General features: G+C 43.5%; 3 protein-coding genes across 9 annotated transcripts in view; 2 read left to right on the top strand and 1 right to left on the bottom strand.

Annotated features, from left to right (window-relative positions):
* The window catches only part of tanc2b (tetratricopeptide repeat, ankyrin repeat and coiled-coil containing 2b), a 127,969-nt gene extending 125,888 nt beyond the window's left edge, over positions 1-2,081 (top strand). For all 7 annotated transcript variants that reach the window (XM_079182741.1, XM_079182739.1, XM_079182737.1 and 4 more), the window contains one exon: positions 3-2,081. In XM_079182741.1, coding sequence (XP_079038867.1) covers positions 3-2,070 — 2,068 coding nt within the window. In that variant the 3' untranslated portion in view covers positions 2,071-2,081. The remainder of the gene's footprint in view (positions 1-2) is intronic.
* A 4,094-nt stretch (positions 2,082-6,175) lies between these two features.
* g6pc3 (glucose-6-phosphatase catalytic subunit 3) lies at positions 6,176-8,552 on the bottom strand. The gene is made up of 6 exons (XM_079182742.1): positions 8,257-8,552; positions 7,316-7,422; positions 7,124-7,214; positions 6,927-7,045; positions 6,646-6,787; positions 6,176-6,533 (listed from the first exon to the last, which is right to left on the bottom strand). Exons 1-6 carry the CDS (start codon positions 8,472-8,474, stop codon positions 6,191-6,193), a joined length of 1,020 nt encoding a protein of 339 aa, XP_079038868.1. The 5' UTR covers positions 8,475-8,552; the 3' UTR covers positions 6,176-6,190.
* A 301-nt stretch (positions 8,553-8,853) lies between these two features.
* lsm12b (LSM12 homolog b) lies at positions 8,854-13,778 on the top strand. The gene is made up of 5 exons (XM_079182103.1): positions 8,854-9,013; positions 10,949-11,082; positions 11,572-11,681; positions 12,163-12,289; positions 13,157-13,778. Exons 1-5 carry the CDS (start codon positions 8,887-8,889, stop codon positions 13,247-13,249), a joined length of 591 nt encoding a protein of 196 aa, XP_079038229.1. The 5' UTR covers positions 8,854-8,886; the 3' UTR covers positions 13,250-13,778.
* Positions 13,779-14,739: the final 961 nt, after the last annotated feature.

Below are 14,739 nucleotides of genomic sequence, written 5' to 3'. Positions count from 1 at the left end.
AGACAATTTCCTGAAGCCTTAGAGGACCTGAACGAAGCCATGAGGCAGTGCCCCAACAACCGAGAGATCCAGCGGCTGCTCCAGAGGGTGGAGGAGGAATATCACCAGCTCAACCAGGAGGAGCAGCTGCAGCTGGAGCTGGAGCCTCCCCCCTCCCCTCCTCCTACGCCTCCCCCAGAAGACGAGGAGTCCCTGTCCCTGTCCCTGTCCATGCCTCTTCCCCCTCCGCCAGAGCCCCGTCTGGAGGACATGGAGCCCGTCCAGGACCTGTTTGAGGACGAGGACTACCTGGAGCAGGAGCTGGAGGCCATGTCTGCGTGTCTGCCCCCGCCCGAGTCTCTCAGCAATCCGTCCAGCCTCCAACACATTCAGAGCCCACCGCTCTCCCCAACACATCCAGATCAGATCTACTTAACTGGAGGTTCGCCCATGGGCCAGCCTTACGAATACCACCCCACCTCCTCCTCCATGTCCTCTCCAACCCGCGGGTCATACCAGCCCACATCGCCCTCCCTGTCCCCGACACATCAGAACCACTATCGACACAGCCCGCCTCACACCTCCCCGGTGCACCAGTCGTCCTACGGCTTCGGCTCGCCTTCTATGTGTCCTGGGGGTCAGGGGATGGATCACCAGAGCCCGCCGCCTTCCCCTTTACGTCGAGCTGCTCAGTACAGAGCCAGTCCGCCGGTAGAGAGCGTTTGTATGTACAGGTCCCAGTCCGGGTCGCCTGTGCGCTACCAGACGGAGCAGCTCCCCGGCCGACCCAAATCTCCCCTCTCCAAGATGAGCAGCCAGCGTTCATTCCAGCTGAGCTCTCAGCCTTCTCTGTCCTCCCAGCACCACCAAGCCCAAGGCCTTCGTCTTCAGCCTTCTATAGCCCAAATAGTCCGCACAAACCAGCCCAGCAACGTGATGGGCAACAGCCTCTACGCTGGCCAGATGGGGCACTCCATGGGTGGTCGCTACCAGGGGGGTTCAGTGGACGTTGAGAGCCGGCTGGTGTACCAGCCCTCCCTGGATGGACGGTCCATGCCCCAGGTCCAGGCCAGCCTCAGCTCTGGGGCCCTCTGTCAGCACGGCGGCCGAGGAGGGGTTATGGAGTCGGGCCTGTTGAAGGATGAGCTACCCCAGCGCCCCTCCTCTGCCTACCGCGCCAGCAGCGGGGGCCCGGGGGGCATCCGTTACAGCCAGACACCTCAGATAAGCCGCAGCCAGTCGGCCGCCTACTACCCGGTCTCTGAACACGTGCTGGAGCGAGCCAATGCCATGCCCCCTTGCCAGCTGGGCTCTCCTGAGATGCCACATATGGTGAGACGCCCCGTCAGTGCCAATACTACTGAGTTGAAGCAGCATGTGCCCACCCCCAGGCCTCTCATCCATTCTCAGAGTGTAGGCCTTCGATTCTCCCCCTCCAGCAACAACATCTCAACTGGGTCCACCTCGAATTTAGCGCCGGGTTTCAGGCCGTCCTCTTCCATCCAGCAGATGGAGATCCCCCTGCAAGCCACTTATGAGCACGCCTGCGATGACATGTCTCCCATCTCTCCCTCCCAGGGCGGCGGAGGGCTGTATCCGGGCGAGAGCACCCGCTCTCGGAACACACCCTTCATGGGCATCATAGACAAGACGGCGCGGACTCAGCAGTACCTGCATCAGCCCTCGCGGTCCAGGGCCATGACGTCCATGGACTCTGTCATCAGCCCCACTTCGCCTGGCCAGCTGGTCCATCAGGGCTCCACCTACAGTCCCCCCGCCTCGCTGGGCAACATCGCCTACTACAACAAGACCAACAACGCCCAAAATGGACACCTGTTGGAGGAGGACTACTACACCCAGACCCAGCCCCCCTCGCTGGGCAAGCTGTCCAACGGCTCTCGCGGCAATGGGGACATCCTGGAGCGGGTCAGCCAGGTGCCCACCTACCCGGACGTGAAGGTGGCGAGGACTCTGCCCGTGGCACAGGCCTACCAGGACAACATGTACCGCCAGCTCTCGCGTGACTCCCGGACCCAAGGCCCCACCTCCCCCATCAAACCAAAGAGACCGTTTGTGGAGTCAAATGTGTGATGGTCTGTCTGTGAGTGGTCGGCTGTGGACTGGACTTGTTAGTGGGAAGTGAGAGGTGAAAAATATTTAGCTCAACAGCAGATGCTGCTGACCCTTGTGTACGTGGACATGGAACGAACTCATCCTAAAGAACTCACCGGGAGTCAGTCAGAGAGAAAACCACACACACTGAGGGTACGAGACATTATCCGAAAAACATAACTAACGGAGAGAAGCGATTATTTCATTATCATATTCTGCACACAGGTGGGATAACAGGAGGGTCCTAAGTTCTGATCTCATACTGAATCAAAGACCAGCGCACTTCCAAAATGTTGTGTGGCACAAAGTTCCCACAAGTGAACACAACGACGGGTGGGACTGTAAGAGTGAAAGTACTAATCATCGGACTCTACTTGTGGACTCTGTATCCATCTTCTGTTCTTTCAAAGTGTGCTCTTAACCAAGGTTGCTAGTAGGCTCTATTCTATGTAATACAATAGTATATGTTCAATACTGTACATTGCTCAGAAAATACAAATGGCTCAACAACTCAGTACTTAGAGAAAAATGACAATATTTATAATTAAGTTATATATTGTACATAGAAAGAAAACATAGTTTGCGTTTGAATTGTATTCTGTTAACCTTGCCTTTGTGTCCCACTGCTAGTCATATGGATGTGGAAAGCCGAGCAGGGTAAGGAATGAGGGACAACGACCAACTTTGAGTGATATAATAACCGCTATTGTGGCAAAATAAACAGGATTTTGTTGTGGTTTGATGAGAGAAAATGCGTTCTCTGCTGCAATACGTCCTCGATGATCGGAAGGCCGCACCTGACGAGTACTTTCTTTATATTCTACAGATTCTCTTTTTCTGTACAATGTCAGAAAATAAGTGAAATAAGTCTAGTTCAATCCAACACGACGTCTTCAAAACCCCAAAGACATTCAGTTAGAGATATATAACGCGGAGAAAAGCAGTGAATCCTCACACTGGAGGAAGCTAGAACCAGAGAACGTTTGGCCTTTTTAATTTCCCGTCAATCAAATTGCTTTTAGCTCTAAGTTTATAAACACTTATAGAGATTCAAATCGTACCCAAAGTACCACATAGTGCATGTATGCACTTTTGAAAAGCCCAGGTATTTTTTGCACATATTTTGTTGATTCAATCATTTTAAACTTTGCCTCATTTCTTAGGTTCAGATACACAAATTCTGACTTTCTATAAATATTTTTTTGTATAATTACTGTCTCACAGACCTCAGTGTCAAGGCTGCAATCTCTGACATATTGGACCAGCTTCCTGTCGATAAACTGCTTTGAATACTTGCTCAATCATCTGTTGCTGTAGTTTACAAGCTCGTATGATCGTTTTTGCAGAATTCTTTAAACTTGTTTCGAGGACAGATCGATGTGTTTGGCCTTCGAGTGCAATAAATTAGTTTCTAGTTTGAATCTTTGGCTACAGGAATTTGTAACCAATGAATGATGCGGGTCAAATGCCGAATAGGGTGATTTTATCACGTGGCACATGAGTATCAAAGTTGGCCTTTGTCCCTCCTCCGTAGGTAATCACGCCGTGTGTTCCTGAGACAGAGTACATATGCTAGTGATGGGTTGACATGGATAGTGCTCAGCGATTAAAAGCAAGCAAATGCATACACGACCACTGTTACAGACGTTTCCCCTTTCTCCTGCATTATTCTGTGTCGTTTCTTTTTACCCACAATGCATTTTTATTCCGCCACTTCTGCACTAAAAATGCCTGTTAAGTTCTTAACTAAGGGTGCACTTTATGTATTTGACTTACTTTGTTGTTATGATTGTTGAAATTGGAGAACGTGGGTGTGTGATCAGACAGACCTCTGACCAGTGATACCAGACTATCATAGACACTATTATTAATATTATTATTATTGTTATATGATTTACAAAGCAGTGATGAATGACAATATGAAGAGCAAACAATGTTTTTGAACTGGTGAAGATGTATAGACTTTCTAGCACAAGTTGTATATACTGACTCAGATATTCCACTCACTTCAGCTCGGGTTTGTTAGTGAAGCAAGTCTGTTTCAGGAGTCCGATCATATTTAAGTATTCCACATCTTTAAAATAAAATATATATATACATTAAAGTCCTCTATCTCTAAACCAGCCAGTCTAATCCACTGGTTTTGCACACATCTTGAAATTAAGTCGAATCTACTGCAACAAAAAAGAAGTATGACTGAGGTTCCACTGCCCTGAAACTCCATGTTTGGAGTTTGGGTGATGGAGAAAGTGGAACACTGAGAATATCCAAGTTATTTGTATATGTGGGAAAAGTTATAGACCATTTGTCTGTAACATTTTATTTTGGTTTCTCCGATAAAGAATATCTGAAGAGGGTCAGTTCCTTCTCAGTGTCACCTGCTACCAGAGAGATGCCCGACTTATCTTCACAGAAATGAAGATATGAGCTGTATTATACTTAATTTAAGAGGACTTCTAAGTTGAGGATATTCAAGGGTGTATGGTTTCACGCTGTCTATGTATATTAGTTTGCTGTAAATAATCTGATGCATGTTCTATTCTTTCCATGAGCTCAAGCAGAAACATGTATAGCGGTGTTCTGACCCTGGTGTGTGTGTGATACAACGTTCGGATCAAGATAAGGAGACTGCTATCCCCGAACTATCCTTATCATTTTCCTTCAACCTCACCAGACAAAAAGCAAAAGGTTCTTTTATTTTATTTTAATGTATTTGCTTGCTGAGCAGAGTTCTCTTGTCTGTAAATGTGAGCTTTCAGATCGCTGTGATAAAAAGTTGAATTAAAAACAATAAAAAAGAATGTGTTTTTATCTCATGATAACTGATTGTAATCTGTACAGTCAAACCTATGTATTGGAGAAAAAAAAAAAAGAACATATTTATAAATGGTTACCAACTGAAACACGCCCTGCATGTCAGTCATTTATTTTAATGAATACTTTTATATAACATACACATGTCATTTTCTTATTTTGGATTATTCGTGGTCCACTAAACATATAACACCAGTGTGTCCACAGAGAAAGCTTCTGTACAATATGATGCAATTCAATGCCACTCCCATAAATATTGCATTTTGTAAAGCTATTAATGTTGAAATGAATGGCGTTGCATTGGATTGTGTGTCATTTACATCGTCCTACATCTGTTGACCAAAGTATGAGTCCCACTTTCTCTGGAAATGCTCCATCAGTTTTTTAATCGTTGAGTTTTACACACAATGTTATTTCATGCTAATATGCTCAAAAGGTAACTCCACCCATTTTTCCACATCAGAATCTGTTTGCAGGTCTCCAGCGAAGCTACGCGAACTCTGATAAATTGCCTCAAGTGACGTCACTTGAGGCTGCGTCAGTTAGTGGCTGAAGACGGCAAGATTGAAAAAAGAAATCGTGTTGGTGGAGTTACAAGAAGTGAGTTTACCAGACTTCTGCTGCAGGTTGAGTTGCATTGTGGGTAATATAGGTGCCAGGTTTTTTGACTCCACCGTTTTCAGAGTGCAACGCTGAACCGGTGGAGTACTGCTATGACCTCTCCTGGTTAACGTTAACAATTAGAGTACTATAAAGTTCTGGCAGTCCTTAAAATCGTAGGATCAAAATCCCTCGACTGTCTTGGACACTTGCTCATACTTTATAAACAATTTTCAGTTCTCAGACCTCATTGAGAAAATCTTTTCCATCTGATTGAGCCGATCTGTTACCTGATGGAGGTCTGAGGGCTGAACCTTCGTCAATAAAGTGAGCACAAAGGGTCGACAGCCTTTCTCTGGTAACATTCAAACGCTAGACTGTCAAATATGGTTTTCAAGTCACTTTTTTTTTTTTTTTATGTGCAATGCCTCAAAACTGCACTTTTCCCACCAAAATATACCGTAGTATTAACACTTATTATTATTGCGGTATTTAGAGTCACTGCAAATGTGAAAGAAATACAATCCCCACACTTAAGGCCCACGTAATCTCACCAAAACAAAAGTTTGTAAGAGAACAAAAATAAGGAGATACTAACTACAGCCTTAACACTCCCATGAAATACTTAGAACAGACATTTTAAGTGCTTGGAGTCCTTGGAGGGGTTCAAGACAGACAATAGTTTCTAGTTCTTCCTCTTTTTGTGTGTGAACAGGTGAACCAGTCCAGGCACAAGCACCATGACAATCTGAGGCACCATGACAAATTTGACAAAGAACAGCCCATAGAAGAGTCCCTGTGGTCGGACCGGGAGCGGCAGACGATTGACGTGGTACAGTCCCATGGACGAAATGGCCAGAGACAAAGCCCGAGGAGCCCAGGGCAGAGACCATCCGCCGGGCTTCCAGTACTGGGCCATCCCCAAACCCAGGAGGGCCCCGCAGTCTCGAGTCAGAGAGGAGAACGGGGCTGAATCCAGACGAATCCACTCAGCGCGGCTGCACCATTTCTTAGCCAAAGGAATAGACCTGTGGAAGAAAAATATATATATCAAGTCGGGGCAAATTTACTTCACCTCACAGAGCTTATTGTGCACTGAACAGACTCATCAACACACACAAATGAAATGAAAAGACGAACCAGGAGAGGTCGATTCCCAGTTGCTTCATGCAAGCGTGCAGCATCACGGTGCTGAACAGCAGGCCGGTGCTGAGGCTAAAGAAGAACAGCAGGGAGCGACCGTCTGGGACTCTGCGGCTCAGAACAATCCCCAGAATGAAACCTGACAAAAGTGGGAATTGCTGTATTATGTTGTGTTCAATGTTTGTCTGTAACATTACATATACGGGGGTAAATAGGGTTTAATCCATTGCCCTACAGACACACCATGTTTTAGCTTGTGCATGAAACCGTATTCAGACCTGTAATGGAGCCGGCGATGACCTGGTGAGGGAAGTGTGCGAGGATGAAGATCCTGGAGATTCCAACCGCCACCAGCATCACCACATAGAGCAGGTAGGGAGCAGCTGATAACACCACACTGGAGCCACACACACAAAGAGAGTCATTAACCAATAGCTCTGACATTCTCCATTTTCTTTATTTCAAATGGGCCTACCTGTGAGTACGCGAGTAGAGGAATGACCCCAGTGAGGACACCACGACCCACCAGACTGCTGCCATCACCATCGCATGTCCCGACGGGCTGCCTGAGAGACGGAGGGCGGCTTTAGACCTCTGGCTGTGCCGTGAATTAAGCGTGCTGTCTACGTCTGATACATGTTTGTTTTTGTCTTTACGGGTTTCTCACCTGGGCCGGTTTCACAGGTGGAGGAAAACTGGTGAACGTTGGGTTGCTTGTTGACAAACAGACGGGACTCACCTATCCACCAGAATGGCCTTTCTCCAAACAGCATCCTGGGAAAGATTAAATAAACAATAACCATCTGTCTCTACCAGACGGTATAACAACATGACCTGAGGTAGTCTTTGTACTGCATATTAAACCTACTCCTGTTTGTCCAACAATCATATAATACTTCTTTCAGTTTCAGTTTCTACTAACCCTAATTAATTATCTTTTCTACACCTTCCTCCATGACTTCTAAACCTATAATATCCCCTCCTTTTTTGCATTTATCCCATATTTCATTCCAAGATTTCATTATTCAACAAAAATGTCCATCTATTCCCAGGGTCTAAAGGTTTAATATAATCAGATTTGATATTTCAATTAATAAAAGATCTGCGCAGCAACATTCTAGTTGTATTCTGATTTTAAACCGTCTATTTCAGACTAGACTCATGATAATGACAGTTGTGATGTAGTGTGTGCCAATAATCTATTGGATATTAATATTTTAACCAACTGGATCCAACTGTGTTGTGATAAGTTATCAATGTTATCAGTTGTTTTTATTTTATTTTATCCATGAGGAAATGCCACTCCTAATAACGGCTACACAGTACTGCATATAAAAGGTTCCGCTTGTTTCTGTTTCACGTCGGACAGTGCACACTGCTGGACTGCGTATACTTTCCAGGAGCTGCAACGTCAACAGAAAAAAAATCCAAAAAAAATTTCTAATTGCGAATCGAAATATAAAGAATAAAACACTACAGTTGCCTTTGTATCTATATGATATTGACCCATCTGAATGTCAACTGCCCGTTTAGCGTCATTCTAACACGTTAGACACACCAGAAACACATAAGAAACGTTTAAATACACGTATTGGCTAAGTTACTTACCATTTAAACACCAAGTTTAGCCACTCCGATATAGCTGCCACCCAAAGCACCGCTACTCCAGCTCGTTTGCTGATGAAATATGTGAAGGGAAAGACGAGCAGAAAGGCTGCTTTAGGGTCTCCAATATGAGTGACAACCAGCCACATCTTTTCTAGACTTATCGTCCTCTGCTGTAGACTTTCAGCCATCCAGATACCCTGGGTGTGAATGGCCTCCATGACTTCGTACTCTCCCAAAACATATAACTACTACTAAAAAATCAAGCCGCAATCCTGATTATTTTGTACTTCAGGAAGTGCTGCAGCAACGCTTGTAGTACCGTCGTGTCTCCAGGAGAGGAGCTGTTAGAATGAAGAGCGGTTGAATCACGTTGAATGGGAGACAAAGCCACAAGCTTTATATTTCGATTAATTTAATTACATTTACATGTTACCAACAAAAAAAACGTTATGTGCAATATTTTAATGATGAAACACTATGTTACATAGATTAAATTGTGATTGTGTTCGTCGTATTAGAGTAAAATGACCACGACGCGACGTAATACTTCGACACGCCCATGGTTTCGTCTCTCATACGACATCGCGTCGTTTTACGTAAGGCAGGCGCTCCGGTTTCCTGGCGGAGAAGATGGCGGCTCCTGGACCGGGGGAGTATTTCAGCGTCGGGAGCCATGTCTCTTGCCTCACCTGCTTGGGCCAACGTCTGCAAGGAGAAGTGGTCGCGTTTGACTACCAGTCCAAGATGTTAACTCTGAGTATCCTTTCGTTTGTTTCGAGCTGCGGGACGGTTTGCCTGGCTGGCCTGCCTGGCTTGCAAGGGCCTGTAGGGGTAACCGAAAAAATTGTCAAATAGTGATCCGCGCAGGCGTAATTGGTAGTAGCCGAGTTACATATCTTTGTCCGTTTTATATACTTTAATTCAGAAGATAGTCGCCAATCCTCTTTGTATATATTGAAGACATTATATATGTGACCGGGTCGTCCCGCGGCTTCACGTTATCTGCTAGGAAAGAGCATGTGTTGTGAATCCACTCATTGTATTGCCAGACCTCCAACATGGATCACTATCTGGCAACGAACCCTCTAGTAAAGGCATCATGGCTGTTTGCTCTCAACAGGCACCAACCGTTGCTAAGCTAACTGACATTCGGCGATACCTTGCGCCGGCTCGCGTGCCCACCTCTATTCACACGACCACATAGTTTGTGATGTCATTTTTTTTTACCGTTGATACTAACGGTTTATTTTCAAACGGCAGTTAAGACCGGACGCCGAGTGTTCCCTTCCAACGCTACAATGAAGTTGTGTGTTAGCTTCGGCTAATATGCTAACTGTCGGTCAACCACACACACTGCCGCTACTATTAGCTCAATTAATGCTATTAGCATTCCCGAGCTTATCAGCTGGGCTTTTCCCCCCGCGTCTCATCCGATTCTGGTGACATTGTTGTTATTATTGGGTGAATTATTACACAGATTTGTTTTATTTCAACAAAATTAAAGTGTCACCGCTAGCAGTGAGTTCATTACTACCAACGTTAGCTTGCCGATGGGCATGTCTACACCCTTTTCATAGGTGTGTGTGTGTAATGCACATTATTTAGGTGGCATGCTGGATCAGCTCATGATTTGTATTAATGTATGTGCTGTGGTTTAGTTAACGATAACACGGCCAACCTGTGAGGGTGAAACACCCAAAAAAATGAATGAAGTTATTAATACAGAGTGGAGGTTTGACAGTTGGCATCACAGGCCTTCTCGGTTTGTTTGACACTTCAGTGCCGTCCAACATAAACTGAATTAATATCTCAGTCACATTTGGTTTTCAGTAAAGCCATCTTGAGTCAGGCAGTGCGGTAGAAATCCCAGAAAATGTACATGACGCTTTCTTTTTCAGGGCTTAGATTTAATCTAGTGATGTAGCTCAGAATGAAACTAAACATCAGACCAATACTGAACGTTTGAGTAATTTAAGTTTACTACTGAGATAACAGGTCAAAGTCTGACCTGCCTTGTGTTTTTTTTTTTATTTAAAAATTAAAGAGCACTTTTAAAAAACATGATGCAATATCTTGCAGATCTAACTAAAAAATGAGGAACCCCTGCTGTGCATCAGAATCGCACTGACATGTCTGACACGTTTTCTGTATTACCGACGGGGAAACCACAAATGTGTTAAGATAATTCTGTGACAGTCTTCTTTTACATTGTACATTGTATGTATATATTTCTGTACATAAGTTAATTTTGCTGTTTTTTCACTCAGAAATTTCATTCTGGGAAAAATATGGACTTCATTTGACTAGTGCGCTTAAAGTCTGAGTTTCTATCAATAATCAGGCATTTTGTAAAATAAGACAAACTGTCAGTGGGTAGTTAACTCAAAAGAGGATTAATTTAGTGGGCTTTTCAGCAAAGAAAATCAAGAAGTGAACACTTGCTGTGCTGCTGAATGTATGTGCATTAGCTGTACAATTCTAAGGCCTCTCTTACAATTCATTCATTCATCCATCATAACTATAGGTGGCAGCACTTCCTCTGTAACTGGCACCACCTCTCGGTGTTAGTCGGCCACTGTTCTCTGTATCATAAGCTCCTCTGTGCGGTCTTAACTGATGGTGTTCAGCTCTTAATACTCGTTCTGTGTCCTAGTCATGAAGTTGTGTTGCCTTGACTTTAGTTCTTTCCCAGAATGTGCTTCCTCCAGCGGTAAGCCCAACCTCAACGACGTCATCCTGATCAACTTAGCCTACGTTTCTGATGTGGACATAATTAATGACCGCACTGAGACTCCACCCCCTCTAGCATCACTGAATGTTAGCAAGGTATGTCTTTATTTTGTCTGTTACGCGTGTTGATGAGTGGTTCAGAAGTTGTGTATTGTAAGTGAATGTGAGTAAATGCCGTTTACTGCATATTCAGCTTGTGATGACCTATTTGGTCTAGAAATATGAACTACCGGGGACACAGCGATTATACAAATTGCATTCTGATAGATGGATCTTTTTGTATTGCTAAAATAATTAATGTTTTTCTGTAAATTACGCCTTGTGTGTTTTCTGTAAAAGTGAAATGTAAAGAGAAAGACCACTTTGTTGTCACAATTATGAATGGAAATTAGATTTATAAAATGCCATCTCGAGTCTCCCTTGTGGAGCAAAAGATTGTGAGCAAGATTTCCTTTGATTATGCAAAACATCTCAGAAGACACGTTTTGAAACTGTCCTGTTCTTATTCCAGTTAAAGATATAAAGCTGGTCCTCATTCAAATCTGTTAAATAATGTTAAAAATGCCTTTTGTGATCTTTTCGCAGCTTGCCAATCGAGCACGGTCAGAAAAGGAGGACAAGCTGTCCCAAGCCTATGCAATCAGTGCTGGGGTTTCTGTGGAGGGCCAACAGCTATTCCAGACTATTCACAAAACGTAAGAACTTCACACCAGCTGCTCAACGTTCTACAGTGATCAGAAGCATCCGTACATGTGTGTCCGACAGTTATGGATAACTAAGAGGAAATTGTGCAGATGATTTTATGCCATCTGTAGTTGGCTAACTTCACCTGAACCCGTCTCTCATAGATTACATTCCTGATAGAGACCTCGTACCTTTTCTGAGCGGGACCAAAGGGCTTGAAGCTGATCTTATTCCTTCAGTGACTATGATTCACCGTGTGATTAGAGCTGGTAGTGAGTCCGCAATAGAGCGGGACCCTGACCTGATAGAACCGGGTTCAGAGTCAGCTCACCCCGAGACTACAACAAAGTCTAAACAAAAGAAAACTTAAACAAAGGCCTTTATGCTGTCAATCCTGCTAGAAAGTCATATTTAACACACAATTTGACCAGCGGCCTGAATGTCTTTAGACTATATAATTGTCTAATGGATGATGTTTGCTTCTCTTCGCAGCATCAAAGACTGTAAATGGCAGGAGAAGAACATTATGGTGATGGACGACGTCGTTATCTCGCCGCCTTACCAGGTTGAGAACTGCAAAGGCAAAGAGGGAAGCGCTTTAAGTCATGTACGCAAAATAGTAAGTATGCTTCATGTCTCTACGATATGTCACACGCTGTACACGACTGTAGCCGGACAGCCGGCTTCAGCAATACAATGCATCTTACATGTCACTGCATTAAGAAGAAGAACTTAAGAGACCATTTGTTTTACTTTTATACTTACAGTATATTTTCTTGATTCATGCTTTCACGTGAAATTGTAACTTACACACTCAAAAATACAAAATTAGCGCATATGGGATGATTTTGTGTTTAGTCTGAAGCTCTGAAAGTTAAAACATCGTAATAAACATCTCGCATGACTTCCTGTGGCTACATATAATAGTAAAGGTATTGTTTTGTCCCTGCAAACACTTAGAAGCCATGAAAAGGTTCAATAGAAATTCACCCCAGCATCAGCTGCTGTTTGACTGTCGTACCTGCTGCTGCCGGCTCTCCGTGTAACTGAATATGTAGTGTTGCGTTATGTTGTGCACATGAGAAGGGACACAAGTAGTTGTGAATGAAACAAGAGAGCTAGAGAGATTATTTAAAGTCCTGCCTGATCGAATGAAAGAATACACCTAAACACTTCCATTAATACCCACGACTACTGTCACAATATCCGATTTTCACTGCACCATTGTGGCCAAAAGAATTCACAATATGGCAATATTTTGACAGTATCATATGTGTATGAACATATCATGATTTCATTTTTAATTTTCACGTTGTAGTCCCACGTGTGTAAGTTATTTGAAGACCAGGTTGTACCTTCATCAGCTGTTAGTACTTTACAGTGTTGTGATTATTTAGAGACGAGATCTGTACAATGACGGCATGAGATGTGTTTTTAGGGTTGGAAATGTCTGTTTTTTTTTAATGCTGTGGTTTCGTTCTTGCAGGTTGAGAAACATTTTAGAGACGTAGAAAGTCAGAAGTCCATGCAACGTTCACAAGCACAGCAAACACAGAAGGACTCCACTTTATCTTCTTGAGTCGGCAGCGTTGGGTCGACCGGCGAAGGCGACGCGGGTGGTTTTGTTCCCACTGCCAGACGAAGTCGGCATTCCTTGTCCTCAGTCGGAGACCACAAGGAGCAGCGCTGAGGGCCCTGGATCCAGAAGATCAAAATACCATTAAAAGAAAAAGACAAAAAAGAAAGAGGAAAGATTAAATCTTAAATTAGACTTTATAAAGAATAATTTAAACATGAACCATAAAGCAACCATAGTTTTCCTTAACTAACTCGTCTCATTCTCCCCCCCCCCATCCTCCTCCTCCTCTTCCTCTTTCCCCTCTTGTCCCTGAAGCCTTTTCTTTTTCCGCCCTCCTTCCTTTGCCTTCAGTTCCATTTCAAAAAGAGAAAACTAGAGCAGTCAGAAAGGCTTGTTAGCTTTATTTTCTGTCATTGTTTCCTTTTTTGCTGTATCCATGTTCTACTGTCTGTATTTTCTGTATTTTAAACAAAATGTGACTTGAAACGCCACACTTTAAGGACATTTTCTAAAATAAAAGTAACAAAAATTCTGACTGTAATACCGTAATTTTCAACCACTTTTTGAAGGACTCGCTTAAAAAAAAAACGATTTTAACTTCACACATTCTGCAAACATTTATCTCAGGGGCATAACCACGGGTAGAATGTTTGTGATTTGTCCTCATGGTGACGGATCCGGCCGACGCATCGTCCACATCTTCATGCTCAATGCTCAGGTTTCTTCTCGCAGGGTGTTCAGAAGCCTGAGTAATGCTTCCATGTAGTTACAGGGAACTGAAGCCAACGCTGTAACAAGTTAATTATTAAGTGTCTTAATCCTCTGGCTTCTCCAAAGCTGCTTGATGACATTCACTGCTGTCCTCTTGGCGTGAAATCTTCATCTAAACATGGAGTTCACACGGTTAACTTAATACGGCTGTTGAAACTTGATTTGTGTGGACAATAATTCCTTAAAAACTGATTTCTATGCTTTTGGGTGGAGTTGCAGGTAGATTTCAGGTTGGCTGGTGTGGTTTGATGGTGGTTGGTTGTTCACTGGTAACTCGATTATAGTAAATCTGGAAGGTTATTGTCAATATCAAATAATCTTCAGATTATTTTCTTGAGTAATTGGTTTGTTCCAAAAAATAGTTTAAAGTACTTCCTTAAAATGTTTTGTTTGACAAACGGTACAAAACCCCCAAATATTCATTTTTTTTAATAGTGAAAACATGCAAATATTAACATTTTAGAGGCTGTTCCGGAGAATTTTGCTTTGAAAATTACTAAAACAATTGATTGATCATTAGAATTATATCTTTGCCTGATGATCCACAGTGTTGCAAAGATAATACGTCTTGTGTTATTTTTACATTGTAAATGATGAAGCTTGATTCCCTCACCAACATGTAATGTGGTGAAACATCAAGACAAAGTAACTGCTTCCATTAAATATTAAAAACGGCATCCTGTATCCAAATAGAGGAGCAGATGTGAATCCTTATTTTA

The sequence above is a fragment of the Pholis gunnellus genome (assembly GCF_910591455.1).
Source record: "Pholis gunnellus genome assembly, chromosome: 21".
Classification (NCBI taxonomy): Eukaryota; Metazoa; Chordata; class Actinopteri; order Perciformes; family Pholidae; genus Pholis; species Pholis gunnellus.
The sequence above is the reverse complement of the archived record's forward strand: the minus strand, read 5'-3'. Positions and strand labels throughout refer to the sequence as shown.

Bases quoted from the DNA above. Each gene is read 5' to 3' on its own strand.
- g6pc3 (XM_079182742.1), bottom strand. From the start codon at position 8,474: ATGGAGGCCATTCACACCCAGGGTATCTGGATGGCTGAAAGTCTACAG. The intron at 6,788-6,926 runs GTCTGAATACGG...CACTTTTGTCAG, and splicing joins CATCGCCGGCTCCATTACAG to GTTTCATTCTGGGGATTGTT. The intron at 6,534-6,645 runs GTTCGTCTTTTC...TTTCTTCCACAG, and splicing joins CTGGGAATCGACCTCTCCTG to GTCTATTCCTTTGGCTAAGA.
- lsm12b (XM_079182103.1), top strand. From the start codon at position 8,887: ATGGCGGCTCCTGGACCGGGGGAGTATTTCAGCGTCGGGAGCCATGTC. The intron at 9,014-10,948 runs GTATCCTTTCGT...GTTCTTTCCCAG, and splicing joins GTCCAAGATGTTAACTCTGA to AATGTGCTTCCTCCAGCGGT. The intron at 11,083-11,571 runs GTATGTCTTTAT...ATCTTTTCGCAG, and splicing joins CATCACTGAATGTTAGCAAG to CTTGCCAATCGAGCACGGTC.